At 42.3% G+C, this 19,897-nt stretch overlaps 1 protein-coding gene across 1 annotated transcript in view; it reads right to left on the bottom strand.

Moving 5' to 3' along the window:
- Dock4 (dedicator of cytokinesis 4) overlaps positions 1–19,897 on the bottom strand; it is a 392,500-nt gene that overhangs the window by 127,265 nt on the left and 245,338 nt on the right. Inside the window, 3 exon segments of the mRNA XM_087911826.1 lie at positions 10,979–11,085; positions 18,583–18,745; positions 19,415–19,539. Coding sequence (XP_087767952.1) covers positions 10,979–11,085; positions 18,583–18,745; positions 19,415–19,539 — 395 coding nt within the window.

The following is a 19,897-nucleotide window of genomic DNA, read 5'->3' on the forward strand; positions in this document are numbered from 1 at the left end:
GTGAACGATCCGGTGAGGATACTGAACAACTCGGGATTCCTGCTGTCCTTGCCTAACACCTTACTGTCTTGTTAGAAGACTCAGAGTGTATAGAGGCGTTAATACGGTCTGGGAGACACTGGAAATGCCGAAGAAATCCCATTTGGCAACCATCAGAAAAACTTTTTCAAATGATGCTTATACTTATCCAACATACCCTGTAAGAGCTGTTGCCCGTCATCACCCTGAAAACCACCATTAAGGAATTATTTCAGGTAATCTAACTGTCCCGTGGAGTGAGGAGAAGCTCTATTTCAAAGAAAACGTTAGCTCTGTTTTCCCAGTTCCAATCCCCAGAATCATCCCCAGCTCTGTAGCAGAATACCTGCGGCCACCTTCCCTGCCCCTCTGTTCCCATTGCCTGTGGATCCCACAGACAGTCCCTTTCTAACAACCTTCCACCCAAGTGTGACTTTGTCTCAGCCTCCAACCCCAGCAGGCAAGCCTTACTAACTGAAGAGCCACTCCTCCTAGGGCAACAAGTAGGCTGACTGTGGAGCCCACACCTCCAGATCCACACCTCTCCCAGATCCAACCCCCAGTCTCATCATCTCCAACTCTGCAGCAGAAAACCTACTGAGGTCTCCCTTTCCTCTCTGACCCCATCTTCTAAGGATCACAAAGGTCTTCTCCACCATCCTTCCTTCCCCCACCCCATTCCATTATCCCAGCCTCCAATGTCAGCAAGTATATATATCCCGAGAACACACCAGCTGAGCAGGCCAGGGAAACAGGTTCACAAAAAATGTTTCTAATATGCAGAACGGAGCCACCACACTTTCCTAAAGTCCTGGGAGGAAGCAGAAACCAAGGAGCAAAACACTCATCTATCAGAGACAAAGTCAGATACCATCACCCAAACCTACAATGATGTCTAGATGTCATCTTAAACCACAGTCAACAATAGTCAAAACAATATGTCTGTACTGAACTCCAAGAAAAAGATCTAAAAACAGGTTGTATGAAGATGATATAGGTCCATAAGAAATGAATAAATCCCTTAAATAAATCCAGGAAAACACAAACAAACAGTATAAGGAAATCCAGGAAAGCACACACAGTGCAAGGAAATGAACAAAATAGTCCAAGACTCGAAGATGGAAGTAGACTCAAGGAAGAAAACCCAAACTGAGAGAATGCTGGAAATGAAATTTGGAGATTTAGAACGGGAGCCACAGGAGAGTTACAGGCTTCACCAACTGAATATAAAAGATGGAAGAAAGAATCTCAGGTGCTGAAGATATGATAGAAAAAAAAATGGATACATTGGTCAAAGAAAATGTTAAATCAAAAAATTTCCTCATATAAAACATCCAGGAAATCTGGGACACTATAAAAACACCAAATCTAAGAGTAATAGGAATAGTGAAGAGAGAAGAAAACCCAGTTCAAAGGTCAAGAAAATATTTTCAGCAAAATCACAGTATACTTTCATAACCTAATGAAGGAAATACCTATAAAGTTAAAAGGAGCACACAGAATACTGAACAGACTAGAAAAGAAAGTCCCTTTGGCACATGGGTGGTTTGAGAGAAGACAGTCCCCAAAAGGAATGGCACTGTTAGGAGGTGTGGCCTTGTTGGAGTGGGAATGGTTTTGTTGGAGGAGCTATGTTTGTATTGGGGAGGACTCTGAGGTCCCTTATGCTCAAGATACTGATCAGTGTGTTAGCTGACTTCCTGTTGCCTGCACAAGATGTCAAACTATAGGCTCCTTCTTCAGCACCAAGTCTGCCTGCACGCCTCCATGTTCCATTATTATGATAATGGACTAAACCTCTGAACTGTAAGTGAGCCACCCCAATTAAATGTTTTCCTATAAAAGAGTTGCCATGGTCATGGTGTCTCTTCACAAAAATAGAAACACTAAGTAAGACAGTACATAACAATCAAAACAAACATACAGAACAGAGAAAAAAAGATGAAGTAACACAAAAAGGCAGAACTATTAGGATTACACCTGACTCCTCATTGGAGATTCTAAAAGCCAGAAGGTCCTGGGCAGATGTGCTGCAGACTCAAAAGAAGGGAAACACACATACACACACACACACACACACACACACACACACACACACCCCAGTACCATCAACAGCAAAATAAAAGAATCATAATCACTGCTCATTAATATCTCTCAACGTAATTGGCCTCAATTCCACCAATAAAAAGACACAAATTAACAGAATGGATGCAAAAACAGGATCCAACCTTCTGCTGTACCCAAGAAACATAACTGAACATCAAAGATTATCTCAGGGTATAGGGTTGGGAAAAAATATTACAAGCAAATAGACCACAGAAACAAGTTAGGGTTGCCATTTTAATATCTAACAAAATAAACTTCAAACCAAAACTAATCAAAAGAGACGGGGAAGGACACTTCATACTCGTCAAAGGAAAAATTCACCAAGATGACATTTCAAATCTTAGCATCTACGCTCCAAACACAGGGCATTCAAGTCTGTAAAAGAAACACCACTATAGCATAAATCCCATATTGACTCTCACACTGGTAGTGAAAGATTTCAATACTCCACTCTAACCTATAAAACGATCATCCAGATAAAAACTAAACAGAGAAATCATGTCCTAAACCAAATGGGCCTGACAGATGACTACAGACCATTTTCACCCAAACATAAAGAATACACCTTCCCCTCAGCACCTCATGGAGCTTTCTCCGAAACTGACCATATACTTAGACACAAAGCAAGTCTCAACAGATACAAAAAAGAAAGAAAGAAAGAAAGAAAGAAAGAAAGAAAGAAAGAAAGAAAGAAAGAAAGAAAGAAAGAAAAGGAAGGAAGGAATAAAGAAATAGTTCCCTGCATTCAAATCAGACTACTACAGATTAAAGGTAGCTGTCAACAACAAGAGAAAGCTAACAAACTCATGGAAACCCAACAACTCTCTACTGAATGAAAAATAGGTCAAGACAGAAAAAAAGGAAGAGTTTGAAGCTTTTAGAATTGAATGAAAATGATTACACATCATTAACAAAACTTATGGGACACAATGAGAGTAGTTCTAAGAGTCAAGTTCATAGCACCAAAAGTCTACCTAAAAAACTGAGAGACAGCAGGTGGTGATCGTGGGTGGTGGCGGCGCAGTCCTTTAAAGCCAGCACTAGGGATGAAGAGCAGGCAGATCTCTGTGAGTTCAAGGCCAGCCTGATTTACATATAGAGCCAGTTCTAGGACAGCCAACGTTATAGTTAAACACTATATGGAAAAAACAAAATAAACAAAAAACCCTAAACAAAACAAACAACAAAACTGGAGAGATATCACACTAGCAATTTAATAGCACACCTAAAAGCTCTAGAACAAAAAGAAGAAATCATACCAAAAAGGAGTAGATGTCAAGAAATAATCAAACTCATGTCTGAAACTAATAAAATAAAAGCAATTAACAGAATTAATGGAACAAAAATTGTTTTTTTGAGAAAATTAACAAAATAGACAAACCCTTATCCAAACTAACTAAAAACTGGAGAGAGATATGCAAATTAAGAAAATCAAAAATAAAAAGTAGGAAATAACAACAGACAGCAAGGAAATCCAGAGAATCATAAGTACATACTTTTAAAAACCTGTACTTCACAAAATTAGAAAATCCAAAAGAAATGAACAATTTTCTCGATAGATACCACTTGCCAAAGTTAAATCAGGATCAGATAAACAATTTAAACAGACCTACAAACCACTAGTTAAATAGAAGCAGTCATTAAAAGTCTCCCAACAATAACAAAGAAGTCCAGGGCCAGATGGTTTTAGCACAGAATTCTATCACACACACACACACACACACACACACACACACACACACACACACAAAGGAATACTTCCCAATTCATTTTATGTGGCCACAGTCACACTGATACCCAAACCACACAAAGACCCAACAAAGAAATAAAATTACAGATCAGTTTCCCTTGTGAACATAGATGTGAAAATATTTGATGAAATACTTGCAAATTGAATCCAAAAGCACATCAAAAAGATCATCCACCATGGTGAACTAGGTTTTATCCTAGAGATGTAGGGGTGATTTGCCACACAAAAAAGATTAAAAAAAAATGTGATCTACTATATAAACAAACTGAAAGAAAAAAAAACCAACAACAACCCACATTAGATGCAGACGAAGCCTTTAACAAAAGCCAACACCTCTTTATGACCAAAGTCCTGAAGAGCATTGCGAAAGGGAGTGCAAACTTGTACAGTCGCTTTGGAAAACAATATGGCCATTTCTCAGAAAACTGGGACCTACCTCAACCCAGTTATACTACTCCTGGTCACATACCCAAAGGACACACTACCATACCACAAGGACACATGCACAACTATGTTCATAGCAGCTTTATTCATAACAGCCAGAAACTGGAAACAACCTAGATGTCTATGAGTCAAAGAATGGATGAAGAAAATGCGGTACATTTACACATGCAGTGTTACTCAGCTGTTAAAAACAATGACATCGTGAACTTTGCCAGTAAATGAATTATGAACTAGAAAAAAGATCATCCCGAGTGAGGTAACCCAGACCCAGAAAGACGAACATGGCCTGTACTCATGAATAGGTAGATACTGGCCGCAATGCAAGGGATAACCATGCTACAATCCACAGACCCCCCTCCCCCCAAAAAAACTAAGTAACAAAGAAAGGCTCAAGGGGGAACACATGAATCTCACTGTGAAGGGGAAATAGAGTAGCCATCACAAGTGGATCAGAGGAGGGGTCTCGGTGGGGGTAGGAACAGGAGGGATTAGCTGTAGGGAGGATGAAGGAAGAGAGTATTGGGAAAGACAACTAGAACCCAGGGCATCTCTGGAATGAGCTAGAAACCTAGTGCAATGAAAACTCCCAGGCATCTATGAGGGTGACCCAGCTAAGACTCCTAGCAGTGGGTGGTACAGAGCCTGAACCAGCCATCTCCTGTAACCAGGCAATACTTCCAGTGGAGGGATTGGGGCCCTAACCAGCCACAAAAACCTTTGACCTACAATTTGTCCTGCCTACAAGATATTCTGGGCTAAAGGTGACTTAGAAATTATGGGAGTGGCCAACCAGTGACTGGTCCATCTTAAGACCCTACCATGAGAGGGAGCCCACCCTTAACACTCTCTGGAAGGCCAGGTCCCAGAGGCTGGACAGTCCAGGTGCCTAGGATAGAACCAGACATGACTTGCACACACAGAAAAGTCAATGGAATGATTCCTAATGATATTCGGCCATACTCATATATCTTTGCCTAGCCTAGCTGTCATCAGAGAGGCTTCACCCAGGAACAGATGGAAACAGATGCAGAGACCCACAGTCAAACAGTAGGCAGACTTTGGGGAAACCTGTGAAAGAGAAGGAGGAAAGATTATAGGAGCCAGAGGGGTCAAGGACACCACAAAACACCCCACAGAATCAACTAATCTAGGCTCATAGGGGCTCAAAGAGACTCAACCAACAACCAGAAAGCCATCATGGAACCAACCTAGGCCCTCTGCACATGTTACAATTATGTAACTTGGTCTTCTTGTAGGGGGCTCCTAACAGTGGAAGCAAGGACTGTCTCTGACTCTGTTACCTACTCTTAGAACCTACTGGGTTTCTTTGTCCAGCCTTAATAGGAGAGGAGGTGCCTAGTCTTATCTCAACTTGATTACCACGGCTAGCTAATATATGTGGGAGGCCTACCTTTTCTGAAGAGAAAGAAGGGGGAGTGGTGAATGGGTTGGGGAGAGGGACCAGGAGAAGAGGAGTGAAAACTGTGATTAGGTGGGAAAAAATTAATTAATTAATTAAAAAGAAGCCCTAGCGTGATTAGGACTACAAGGAACACACACCTAAACACAATAAAGGCAGTTTGCAGCCAGCTGACAGCCAACATCAATTAAACGGAGAAAACCTCAAAGCCATTCCACTAACATCAGGAACAAGAGGTTGGTCACTCTCTCCATTCCTATTCAATATAGAACTTGGAGTCTTAGCTAGAGCAATCAGGTAACTGAAGGAGATCAAGGGGATACAAACTGGAAAGGAAGAAGTCAAAGTATCATTATTTGCCAATGATAGGACAGTATATACAAGTGACCCTAAAAATTCCATTGGTGGAACTCCTACAGCTGATGAACACCTTCAGCAAAGTAGCTGGATATAAAATTAACTCACAAAGATCATTAGCCCTTCTAGATAAAAGTGACAAGCAGATTGAGAAAGAAATCAAGAAAACAACACCCTTCACAATAGTTTCTAATGATACAAACCTTGGGGTAACTAACCAAGCAGGTAAAAGACTTGTATGATAAAAACTTCAAGTCCTTGAAAAAAGAAATTGAAGAAGATATCAGAAGATGGAAAGACCTCATATATTCATGGATCAGTAGGATTAATATGGTAAAAATGGCAATTTTATTGCCATTTAACCATACAAAAGCAATCTAAGATGCAATACAACCCCCATCAAAATTCCAACACAATCCTTCACAGACCTTGAAAGTATAATTCTCAACTTCATGTGAAAACACACACACACACACACACACACACACACACACACAAACACACTCAGGACAATAAAAAAACTGCAGAAGGTCTCACCATTCCTGATTTCAAGTTATACTAGAAAGCTATAGTAATAAAACCAGCATTGTATGGGCATAAAATAAAAAATGTTGATCAATGGAATTGAATCGAAGACCCAGACATAAATCAATACACCTAGGAAAACCTGATTTTTGATAAAGAAGCCAGAAATACATACTGGGAAAAAAGACAGCATCTTCAACAAATGGTACTGACCAAACTGGATGTCTGCATGTAGAAGAATTCAAATAGATCCATATCTATCACTCTGCACAAAACTCAAGCCCAAGTGAATCAGAGACCTCAACATAAAACCAGACACACTGAACCTGACAGAAGAGAAAGTTGTGAATAGCCTTGAAAGCAATGGCACTCCAGATAACTTTCTGAACAGAACACCAAAAACTCAGACACTAATATCAACAATTAATAAGTGGGACTTCATGACTGAAAAGCTTCTGTACAGCAAAGGACAAAGTCATTCAGAAAAAGTGGGAGCCTACAGAATGAGAAAAGTTGTTTACCAGCTCTGTATCCAATAGAGAAATAATACTCAAAATATATAAACAACTCAAGAAATGATATCATAAAACCAAAGAACCCTATTTAAAAATGGGGCACAGATCTAAACAGAGAATTCTCAGTGAAGGAAATTCAAATGGCTGTAAGAGACTTAAAGAAATGTTCAATATCCTAAGCCATCAGGTAATTGCAAATCAAAACCACTTAGAGATTCAGTCTTATACCAGCCAGAGTGGGACTCCAGATGGCTATGCTCTGGATCTAGTAGGTGCCATGAAGAGTCTCCTGTGGGTCAGCCATCACGGCCAGGTTAGTTCCACCAACTGTGGCTGGCTTCACCTGCCCATCAGCACAGGGCACTAAAACCTTAGTATCCAAAGTATGAGACATGACACTTTAATAGCTTCCCATAGCTAAACTCTATCACACTCAAGCATAAAACATAACCTCAATAGAAACAATGCTCTGAACATAAAAGGTATTTTAAGAAATTCTTCCAAGAATAGGGGAGAGAAAGAGAAATAGACAGAGAAAGAGAGAGACAGGCAGGCAGAGACAGATAGTCAGAGACTGTATATTTACCCATCAGCTAAGTAAATAAAATCATGTAACCACTCTTGATAACAATTTTAATCCATTCCTAAAATTTTTAATAAAATACAAAGAAATGCTGATCACATATCTTTCATTGTTCTTCAAGGCTTTCAGCATGCATAATTAAAATATAATAAAGACACCGCACATTTGAAAACCAGTGTAGGTAACACGCACAAGTATTTGCCAGGTCCTGCTAGGCATTTCACAGATATGTTTCCTTTCATAACCATCCTAGGATGTAGAACACTGTGACCAAGGCACTTAAGTGATTTGCCTAATGACGCAGTATTACTCATTGTCAGCATTGGGATGGAAACAAAGCTTGTCTCAATAACACCATGCGACACTGCCTTTCTCCACTACTCTTTCAACTCCATTTTAAATTCTGAACATCGTGTAGCTTTCTTGATAAATACGGAATGTCAGGTTAGAAAGAAAACAAAGTCACGTTCCCCAAAAGCTTATGTGGCCCACACACATGGCAGAGGGCTCCAGCAGGAGTGCATAACTAAAATGGCCTCCTGAGAAATCAGGCGCTGAGTCTTACAGTGAAGTTGCTAGTCTAAGTCTCAAAAGATGGGATACAAAAGGGATTGTGGGAGCTGGCTTTTAGGCAGGGAAGCAGACAAGAACAGAAGGAGCATGACGCCTGAGCATGCGTCTACAGCCGAGGATTATAGAGAACTGAATTGAAATTTCAGAAAGTGAGAGAGTCTACTTGAAATTCTGTAATGCCAGCTAAGGAAGAACAGATTTAAATAACTTTAGTGACAAAATATCTTCTTGCGAGGACTTTTACTATAGGAACAGTCACTGCTAATAGTATTAGATACCTGCTAAATTCCTAATATTTGCCCATACTTCAATTTAGTAATAAAAATTCAACACAGAGCACGCCTTAAATCCCATCACTTGAAGGGCAGAGGCAGATGGATCTCTGTGAGTTAGAGGCCAGCCTGTTGTACAAGAGCTAGTTTCAGGACAAGCTTCAAAGCTACAGAGAAACCTTGTCTTGGAAACAAAACCAAACAAAACAACAACAACAAATTCAATCAGGAAAGGGGTACTAGTCGTGTTTCGAAGGTCTCACACCCAAGACCACTGTGCCATGTGCTACGACTGATTTCAAAGTTGTGACAAAGACCTCTGGATACTAGCTCTGCTGCGGTAGGGAAGGAAGGCTTTATGGGGAAGGTGGTATTAAAGTTCAATCATAAAGCAGAAGAAGCAAGGCAAGGAAGGGGAGACACAATGCAGATGTGAGCAAGAGGCGAGGGGGGTGCACCCCTGAAAGAATGAATCAGTGGCAGACAGATGAATGCCACATGGGTCCTGGAGTGGAGCCAGGGACAGTCAAGTGAAATTAGGGGAACTTTCAGTGAAATTTTCTGTTTCACAGAAACTTACAAAAATACCTTCCTGTTAACAGTATGTTATTACCCAGACAGGTTTGTTGCTAATGTGTAATTGTTTATGCAAAAAGTTATAACATAAGAAATTGGGTGCAGCATATATGGGTATATTCCAGCTCTTCTCAGAGTCGAAAACAACCGCTGAAACCCACAAATATATGCATTTTAGTAGGCCTGGACCATGGGGTTTTTTCAACATGAAAACTCTTGGAACCAGCCCAGATACCTTAAATAAGAAAACCTCAGTAGCTGGGCAGAGTTGAACATGCCTGTGGTGTTTGCTACTTGACAGGCTGTGGTTGGAAGACTGTACTTTGAGGCCAACTTAAAGCAACTTCTCAAAACCCTTTCCAAATATAAAAGGAGAAGGCTAGGGATGTAGCTCGCTGGTACTGAGACTGCTCAGAAATAAGGATTCCTTTCCCCAGCGGTGACATGGTGGAAAGAGCTGTCTCAGAAAACTGATGGGACAGAGGAGTGAAGACAGAAAGGCCAGACCCATTGTACAAGAGCTGGGAAGGGAGAGGAAATGGATGCCTGTCAAAGAAGCAACCCGAGTGCTGCCGTATGCTTACATCCTGAATAAAAGGCAGTAGACAGGAAACAGTTACAGATGCAGCAGAAGGGAGGACACTGGAAGAAAGGGCTGGGGGCTGGAGGTAGAACTGGCTTTGAGAAGAAGGCATCTGGCCTCATCCCCTCAGACAGGAAGCAGGAAGAGAGACAAGAGGGCAGATAAGGGTTCAGGTGGCAGGGAGAGGGCACAGGAAGTTAGCAAAGTTCCTGTCTGGTGACTTCTGTCGGCCCAAGTAGGCACAAAGGAATCCTGGGCTCCAGCGATGGTCGACCTTCCCCAGCATGAGGAGTATTTTGGAGAAAACTGCATGCATGCTTAAACAATACATTTTACTCTGTATTCCATTTTATGAGTATTCTCTGATAATTTCTGGTCAGTTCCTGCTCTCTGAATTTTAATGTTTTGCTTCAATTTGTTTGTTCCAAGTTTCTGGGGTTTTTTTTTTGTTTTTAATAATTATGTTCAGTTTTAAAATACTGACAAAATAAGAAAAAATAAAAATAAAAAAATAATTATGACTTAAAATAAAACAAAGGTTTTTTTTTTATAACAAAGCACAGATAAAATTAAAAGCAATGATTAACTTAGTAAACTTTCCTCTGAGGATATATAAAGATTTATAAAACAGTATGTATCTGTAGTACAGACAAAACTATTTTTAAGATTTATTTAATCCCATTATAATAATAGGAAGGACTTTGAGATTAACATTCCAGTCCATTCAAACAAATTTATTCCTAAAGTAAGATGAAAAAAATAAGTTATTTAAAAAATATGTTTCAGGGCTGAGGAGCTCAGCAGTTTGCTTGAGACTTGCCTAACATGTGCCTAACTGGGAAGGAATAGATTCATATATCAAAATATATGCAACTATATGCAGGTGTGTGTGTGTGTGTGTGTGTCTGTCTGTCTGTGTGTGTGTATGTGTATAATGTGCCATAGAGACAGAAAACTTAAAAATAATACTTTCAGGAAGATGCTATAAATATATATATATATTTATACACACATATATATATATTTGTTTTTGCACAAGGTCTCACTGTGTAGACCAGGCTGATCTTCATCCCAAGCCCCTACTGCATCTGCCTCCCGGAGTGCTGGAACTAAAGCAGTAGCCCACCATGCCTGGTCTACAACCTTGTTTTGAACTCTTCATTTCCATCATTTTCCCCCTTTCTAAAGCTATAAGAAATGCGGCCATTCACGTGCGCTGCTTTCCAGAGCCTATCATCAATAGGGATTATTGGTACCTTATGCACGATGAGCTCGTGTGTGCCGTCTGGAAGAGTCCTCCCGTCTTCTTGCATGAGGGGAACAAAAGAGAAACCAAACAACTTCTTCTCTCCTTTCTCCTTTGCTGTAAAGGAGAACAATGACTTGCTTATTGAAGTACATGTTCATAGAACTGACATCTTATGGAAGAGGCATGAGCGTCAACGACGATAGCCCTGCCCCTGCACATGCTAGGCCCCCGACACAGTGAAGAACCGCTTCCGTGGTAGGACACCTATCTGGACCCTGTACTCAGGTGTCCTAAACTTTAGGTTACATTCCCTGCCCAATTGTTTTCACAGGACTCAGTATCTGAAACTGTGTTCTAAAAAACTGTTTTGACTGCTTTTCTTGTCTCACATCTTACCCCAGTCCCTCAACAGTAAGCTTCATTGGGGCAGAATTCTCAGTTATTTATTCTTTTCAAACAGCATCTGGGACGTAGCAGGATCTCAACCAATAATGTGTAATGAAGGGCAGCCCGGCTGTGAGGAGCAGAGCTTTGTCTATGGCCCTTTGAAAAGGAATGTTCAAGCCGTCCTGGTCCATGTGTGAGGACAGAGACGGCCTTAAGGCTGCTCCCTGGCTTCTGCCACGGCTCCTGGGAAGAAAGTACAACTTGTAGGCTGCCTTACTGTGGGTCAGCCGCAGTGCTCGGCAAGGCAGAGATGAGGAGGGGACTTTTCAGACCCCTAATTAGGACAACCCTGATGCCGAGGATGCTGGCTGTTATTTCCAGGAAACAGAATGGAAACCAAGGACATCAAGCAGCTTGCTCTAGATCTTTCAAGCCATTCCTGCCCTTCTAGCAATCTGTTTTTCTCCAAAAACAGAGCAAGTGCTAAAAAGCTTTTAGTTGAACTGTATTCTCCCTGGCGTGTGGGCATGTGGGCCGTAAGGGAAGCAAGCCGGAGTCTGTGATTGCTGAAGGGTTGTTCTTTCCGCAATGAATGCGGCAGTGGATATCACACTCGGGGAGAACATCTCAGTTTCGGGACACGGTGAGACCTGAACTGAGGACTTCGATGTCTGGGGAATCTCGAACATTATGCAAGAGCTTCAGCCACCTGCTCTTCCCTAACAACTGTCCCCATCATCTGACGAAGGGGGAGTGCAACTGCGACAGGAGGATGTCCTGTATATGTGAACTCATTAAACGTGTGCTTTGAAAGATTTCCTTTCAAAGTAATTAATTTCAACTCTAGAGGGAAAGTGGGGAGAGACCGATGCTTCTAAAAGCTCATCAGAGTGACAGCAGCAGTGCCCAGGGTGAGGTCCCCACAACAGCAGTACCCAATCAGCTCATGATTCACCACACTGGCTCAGGAAGAATTCCTGAACCTTATTTCACTGTCTTTTTTTGTTGTTGTTGTTAAATATGTAGTTTGCAATATTCAATTAGAAAACAAAGAATAAAAATTCTATAGCAAGCAAAATTAGTCAGGATGAGAAACAAAACAATACTTTTCTCAAATTAGCCTTGTGTTATAAGACACGGATGTCTGAGACAGTGGCCACTCGTCCTCGGCTATTCAGCCGGATCAGAGAGCGGCACGAACTGAACAGGCATCTGCAGAGGCTGATATCCTTTACTCTCAAAGTACCCTAAGTTCGCGGAAGGTTCCTCCCAACTTTCCAGGTCATTGCTCTTAGAGTTTCCTGCAATAATCCTCCCTCCTGGAGCTCATTCCTGTATCTCCCCCGCCTCCCCGCCTCTCCACTTCCTAGTTCTGTTTCCCCCCCATTCACACTGCCTTTAAATCTTCGGCCTCCCCATGTCCACTGTAACTCTGTCCTGGTTAAATCTAACTTCCGGTTCATTCCACACACACTAGACTGATTCACTTCAGCTACTGCATGGTAACCCAATGACTCCTTAGCTGGACGAGCCTTCTCCATTTCCCTACCGAAGTTTCTCGTTTTTCTAGCCCAGCCTCATGGAAACCGCTGAGCATTTCACTGCCTCCCTAGTTTGACCTTTTCCAAACTGCTCTACACCTGACATCACACAGCGCGTGGCCTCCTCAGATTGGCTTTGTTCACACTGTGGCATTCACTTAAGGCTTTTTCATGGACCTGAACATTTCTTCCACACACACAAATTGATGTCTACTTTGAGTTTTTGAAATTGAAATTTAACTACACAATTTTCCTTTTTTGCTACCCTTACCTGGAACCCCTCCCTTATACTTGGTATTAGGGAACCAATTGGGGGTGGGGGGGCTCTTCTCTTGGGAAGACTCTTTCTCCTGCTCTCAGCATTTGTTAGCTGCCTGTGGTTCTTTAGGGTTGGGCCCTATGAGGTTTGCCTCTCCCATGCTATGGCTCTGGTGTCGCCCTTTTCCAGGTCTTGTTTAGATGGGCATGGTGACGCTTTATGTGTCCTTAACATCTCTTTGCAAGATGGAGACCGCTGGACAGAATCACAACAGATCAAAATGCAGAGAACAAGCGACTGTCTGTACCCGAGGTTAACGTCTACAACCTGACTCCCACACTTCAGGCTAGGGATCATAGAGCAAGAGGCAGCAGAGACATCGTCAGAGCGAGAACACAAAGTGTGCTATGACACCGTGTCTTCTAGAAACGTCAGAAGAACACCACCGGTGCAGTCTCCTCAACATGGCTGTGACTTGTGTTTGAAGTGTGGACTACTATCTCGCTGTCAGTACGTACCACAGTTTAATCATCCATGTACCCACCAAAGGACATCTTGGTTGTTTCCAAGTTCGGGCAATCAGGAAACATCTGTTCCCAACAGCTGTGAACAGGTTTTGGCGTGGACATAAGTTTTCAAATCAAAGAAGCAAAACTGTTAGAATGTGGCGAGGCTAACGTCTTTTACAAGACACCAGCGCATGGCTGGCGGTCTTAGCATCGGTGAGTGAGTCAGCGCTCTGGCTACTCCACAGCGCTGCCAGCATTTGTGCTGCCAGTGCCTGGGCGTTTGGCCATTCAAGACTATCACTTCGATGTAAAATTCGATGATGACACACGATGTGACATAAAACATCTTCTGTGTGCGTGTGTGCTAGCTGCATAAATCCTCGGTGAGAAGTCTTCGAGCTCTCGTCTGCATATTTTCATTGTCTTATTATTACCATGTGTTAAGAGTTCTCTGTATTTTGGATCACAGTCCTTAATCAGGTATGTCTTTATCAGATAGTTTATTCTAATCTGAGCCTTATCTTTTAACTATTCAGACCCTATCTTTTGCAGACAGAAAAATATCTTTATTTTTTTAATCATATTCTCCTAACTCATCCCAGATGCTCTCTATCTCCCTACCCCTACAGCAACAGGAAAAACAACAAAAAGCAAAAATAAAAACAGATAAACAGAAATAGAGACTATCAGATCAAATAATGAAAGGCACGTGTGCAGGTCACACACACACAAAGTCCATTTTGTGTTGGGCAACTACCCCTGGGTTTGGGGCCTGACTTGGCGTGTGTTGATGTACCCAGTGATACTGCACTGAAGAAAACTGATTTTTTTCCCTTTTCCCAGCAGGTATCAATTGCAAATAGTTTCTTGGCTAGGGTTGGATACTTCCTCTGTGGATACTTCCTCTTTCCAGGGCTGAGATTTTGTTTGACTTGAACTTGGGTGGTCTTTTGTGGGCTGTCACAGACTCTGAGTTTACACAAGTGTCAGGTCTGTTCTGTCTGGAAAATGCTGTTTCATTGGAGTCACCCACCATCACCAGTTCCTTCGGCCTCCTCTTTCCTAACAGATCCCTGAGCCTTAATGGAAAGGAATGCAATAAAGAGCGCTCCAAAGTCTCTCTCGCTCTGTACATTGTTGGGGATCTCTTTGTTAATTATCGCCTACTACAAGAGGAAGCTTCAGATAAGGGTTAAACGATACTCAACTGAGCCCCAACCTAGGGTGGCTGCTTTGGATCTCTGGTAGACAGATTCTGTGGATAGGCAGAGCCACAAAGGACTAGAGATGGATTAGAAGAAATGGGTAAAAGGGGCCATCAGGAAGAACTAGGAGATCTTGTTTCTGCACCAAGAGGCCTAGTCCCTAAGACTTTCAGAAAAAAAAAAATTAATCTCAATGCCCTCCAGCTTCTCAGTTTTTCATTTCAGAGCTCTGTTCCTGTCTACAAAGAGTCACTGCCAAACCCATGGTCACGAAGTTTTCTTCTGTGTTAACTTCTAGCACTTCTGAAGTTTCATGGTTTGCATTTACACCTATAATTCATTTTGAGTTGATTTTTTTTTGAGAATATAAGATAGGTAGCTAGATTTCACTTTTACTTGTGGATGACCAGATGTGCCAGTACCATCTGTTGAAAAGTCTCTGTACCTCCATGGACTTGTTTGCTACTTTATCAAAGATCTTTTGGCTATCTTGCATCCATCTATATCTGGGCTCTCCAGTCTGCCCCACTAACATTTTGTCTAGTTCTTTTTAATAGCATATCACATTGATTGTTGCAATTTGTCTAGAACTTACTATATAGTTCAGAATGATCTTAAACTTCTTATCCTACCACCTCTTCTTCCTGAGTGCTAGAATTACAGGCTTGTGCTACCACCCGCTTTGTACAAGTGCTGGGTATTGAACTTGGGGTCCTGTGTATACTAGGCAAGCACTCTACCGACTGAGATACACCCCCAACCCCAACCCACTTGATGGTAAGTCTTATAGTCATGTAATGGCATTCATCCCTCTAACTTTATTTATTTTATATTAGCTATGCTGGATCTTTCACTTTTTAAAATATCAACTTTAAAATCGTTTTTGTTTTAATTCATTAAAAACACTTGTTGGGATTTTTTTTTTCACTAGGACTATACTGGAATTACTGAGTCAGTCAGGAAGACCTGACATCTTGAAAAATACTGAGTTGTTCCGCCCAGAAACATGATCTTCTATTGCATATGTTCTCAAAAGATTTGTCTATGTTTATCACGTCCCCTTCCTTTGCTCCTTCTTATCTTTCAGCTCACATCCATCACTACAAATGCACCCAAACTACTTGGCAGGTCCAGAGATTTTTTATGATATGAAGTCAAATAGTAATTTCTCTGCTTTCATCTCATGTATCATTAGTAGCTGACATATCCGGTCAATTCTCTCTTGGAAAAAGCACATTCCTTTAGCCTCCTGAATTACTTGGGTGTCCTTCAACCCCTGGTCCTTCTCAAGGTCATTAGACAGCTCCTTATTCCCCAGATGTAAATACACCCTACAGAGACAGATCCATTCTGGGACTTCCCTCGCTATCAAATTTATTACTCAAGAACTTGACCCAGTCTCTTGCCTTTAAAGATACCAAATGGATGCTCTGGTGGACCAGCAGCTGAAACGGGCATCTTTGCCTAAGTTAACATTCCATACAGTCATACTTGTGCTTAAAAGCTGGAAGAGTGCCGTGGGCGTTATCAAATGTTACAGATCAGGGAGAGCCCTGTCCCAGGTACTGCTTATTAAATATCTATAACAGACCACTAACCTTCACATTCTTAATTCCTGGTTTAAGTTTTCAACCCAGACTTCATTCATTCCCATTGACACTTTGGACGTGTAGTGGGTGTGAAATGTCTGCGATGTAAAGTTTTATTTCTGCCACCCACCCCCAAACAGATGGTTCTTATTGTCTACCCACTTTGTTAAATGAAATTATATGAAATATATGGTTTTCCCGATACATATGGACCTATGGTAACCTCTATAACTTAGCACAGTAAGTTAAAAACGGAGACAGATATTATCAACTTCCATATGTGCTTTTTTTCCTTACTAACCTCAGAATCTCTACCTTTCTTTTCATATTAAAGAAGTAACTTATGGACATTTACGCATCCCCAGCATCACTATGCCACTTTTAGGGATCGTCAGTAATAAAATAAAGGTCAACTGAGCACACACTCTGTGATAGCTCAGCAGCTGCTGAGATACACGGGACAGAGTGGGACAGCGCGAGACTTCTCCGGGCTACCCAGAAAGGCATGGAATTTAAACCTTAACTGAAAGCATGGGAAGCAAGCCTGCAGATAAGGGGGTGGGCACAGTCTTACCCACTGGGCATCTGTCTGCCACTGGTGAGAGGAGGAAGCTTGCTGTGTGCAGGGATATGGTTCAGCACCTCTTAAAGTGGTTGGCACACAGTAGGTATTCAATTTTATGAAAAACAATTTACTTTTATGAATAGATAATATTATTGAGAGAATTCACATGTGCACAGGATTATCTGGAGCTCGTGTGATGAAATTACTTCACTGCAGTCTGTGGGATTATAGGAATTTTTTTTCTTTCTCTTGGAACTAGTTCTTCTGAATTAAAAAACAACAACACCAAACTATGTTTTAAGTACAAGGTTGAGAGGGCAGAAACTGAACAGATTTGACTAAACCCGCCTTTGTTCTGCTTTCCAGGTTGCACACTATAATGATCATGACTATAAAAGTCTCTGAACGCCCTGCCCTTTCTCCTTTGTTTCCCTCTGTTTCTCTTCTTTTGGAACTCAAAGCTAATGACAGGTCCCATGTAAGAAAGCCTGGCAGATAGGACGGCACAACAGTACCACCCCAAATCTGCCCCCCTCCGTGAGTCCTTTCCTGGGACTCCCCTGAGAATTCAGAACTTGCTCCTCATCTCCCTGCTCCTTTAAACACCCTCATAAACCCGATCTGCAGAGACTTCAGAGTCCATTCTAAAAAACATGTCATAGATCTGAAGCTCAGGTGAAGAGCAGGACCAATCAGATGAGGTCATCACATCTTTTGGTAATGCCCTCCTTCCCTATTAAATGGAAGAAGGGACCGCTGTGTCTCTAGTGATGGGATCCTCCTGAGTCGCCTGCTTGTTGTTCTGCTCCCAAAGCAGCAAGATTGGCTAGAACCTTTCCAATCCGATCGTGCGGACACTTCTGAGGCACAGGACGTATCAGAAGACCCCTGCTCTAGAGCTGGTGGGGGCAGGAAATGGGCTGGAGAAGCTGGTAAAGGGAGCAAAGGATGTGAAATAGAACTGAAGATGTGACCAATAGCGTCCACAGGGACAAGCCAGCCCGGTTCTGTCCTGAGCTCTTTAAATCTGTAGAATGAGATAACTGTTCTATCTGCAAAGTCTTTCCCTGCTGACATTATCTGTCATTTTACCATCACCCAGAACGGCACGGTGATGCAGACACAAGTCAACACAAACCTGAGTTTCACCAACACGTTCCAGTAGCCTCCCACGCCCAGAAACTTCCAAGGGGGCTTCTCGGAGCTGAGTCAGCTTCCTGAAGGTCAGGGTTGCCCAAGCCCACCAGACAGACATAGTTTGTCTGATGCTGTGTCTCCCCCTTCTGTTCAAATTCTCTAGGTTGTACATGATGAACCGGATTACAGAGAATCCCTGGGCTTTCTGTGATTTTAAAACTCTTCCCCCTTCTTTTCTTCCTTTTCTGTCCCAGTTTCTCCAGGAGTCGGCCCCCTCACTTCCAGGACTCCCACTGCTTGCTTGCCTTCCTCCCTCCTTTGTCGACCTTTCTTCAGATCTGCCCACAGCAAGCACAAGACCAGCCCAAGGCCCACAGAGCAGCAGGGGGCGGGGAGTGGGGGGGCACTCCCACACTTACTCGAACAATGCCGGAACTCAAAGCGGATGTGGGAGCCCCGGAATTTATCCACAGGAATAGGGAGTTTCAGCAGCTCTGACCACCGGGGGCTGTTGTTATGATAAAGCACGAAAGAGTGGTACTCCGTAGCAGGTGGCTCTCCGGAGCCAAAGGAGATAAAATCCTAAGAAAGAAGCATGTGAGGTAAAGTCAGCTTCCCTTAAGACTGCAAGAGGCAGAGCGTTTGCTACTGTCTGCCTGCTACCCAGGAAGCATTGCACTGGACATTACCCGCCCCATCTCTGTGTGTTGTTCCTGCATTTGCTCTGCCTAGTGAGGTGAAGGTTTGATTTTGAGCCTGTCATCCAAGGCTTTTGATGTGAGAATTTGACACTAAGAAACCAAGTCCAGAGTCCCCTGAGGTTAGAGTCTCTTCTATGACCCAGTGGGTGACCATGAATGCCCAGTGGTTCTCAACCTATGAGTCACGGCCCTTTCACAGGGGTTGTGTGAGACCATCGGAAAACACAGATATTTACATTATGATTCATAACAGTAGAAAAATTATAGTTATGAAGTAGCAAAAGTAATTTTATGGTTGGAGTACTGCACTATAAGGAACCTTATTACAGGACCGCAGCATTAGGAAGGTTGAGAACCACTGCTTTAGAAGAACAGGAAAACATACTTCTCCACCAAGCTGGGGTTCACAAAAAACACTTCTTCCAAGAGTGGGTCTGTTATTACTTCCCCAACAAACAAATAGTACCAAACTCCAGAAATGATCACAGTTGGAGAGGCAGCCAGAGCAAGGGTTAACTGCCACACCGAAGGCCGTCTAGGGTGAACATACCTTTAAGGGCTGTCCATTACTGTCCACAATGAACATTGTAACTTCCACATTTCTGGCCACACTCTTTCCTCCTTTCTCAAATTCCCCCCTTTCTACGGTGATATATAAATCGTTCCTCATTTCACCTATTAGAAACAGTAAAAACACGTTACATATATTAGGACATGGAATACTCTACCAAGTGAAACTTTAGTTTATAAAAATATGTGGTATGGTTACATTATGAACATAAAAGCCTCAGCACATTCACACTTTAGGAAAACAGTCTCCGCCCCCGGTGCCAATACTGGAGGAGGCACAGCCAGCTTAGCCGCATCCAGGGCTTCAGTTTCAGTGTGTAGCAAGTGTGCACTGAGGGGACAAACAGGGCGACTGTGTAAGAGGCAGTTGTCGTCTGTCTCAGCATCTCCCAGTATTTCCTTCATTTCATTTATGAGGTGTGACTGCAAAATGACAGCCCAGCAGAGGTAGCTCACGGAAGCC

The sequence above is a fragment of the Myodes glareolus genome, chromosome 11 (assembly GCF_982192425.1).
Source record: "Myodes glareolus chromosome 11, mMyoGla1.1, whole genome shotgun sequence".
In the NCBI taxonomy this organism is placed as follows: Eukaryota; Metazoa; Chordata; class Mammalia; order Rodentia; family Cricetidae; genus Myodes; species Myodes glareolus.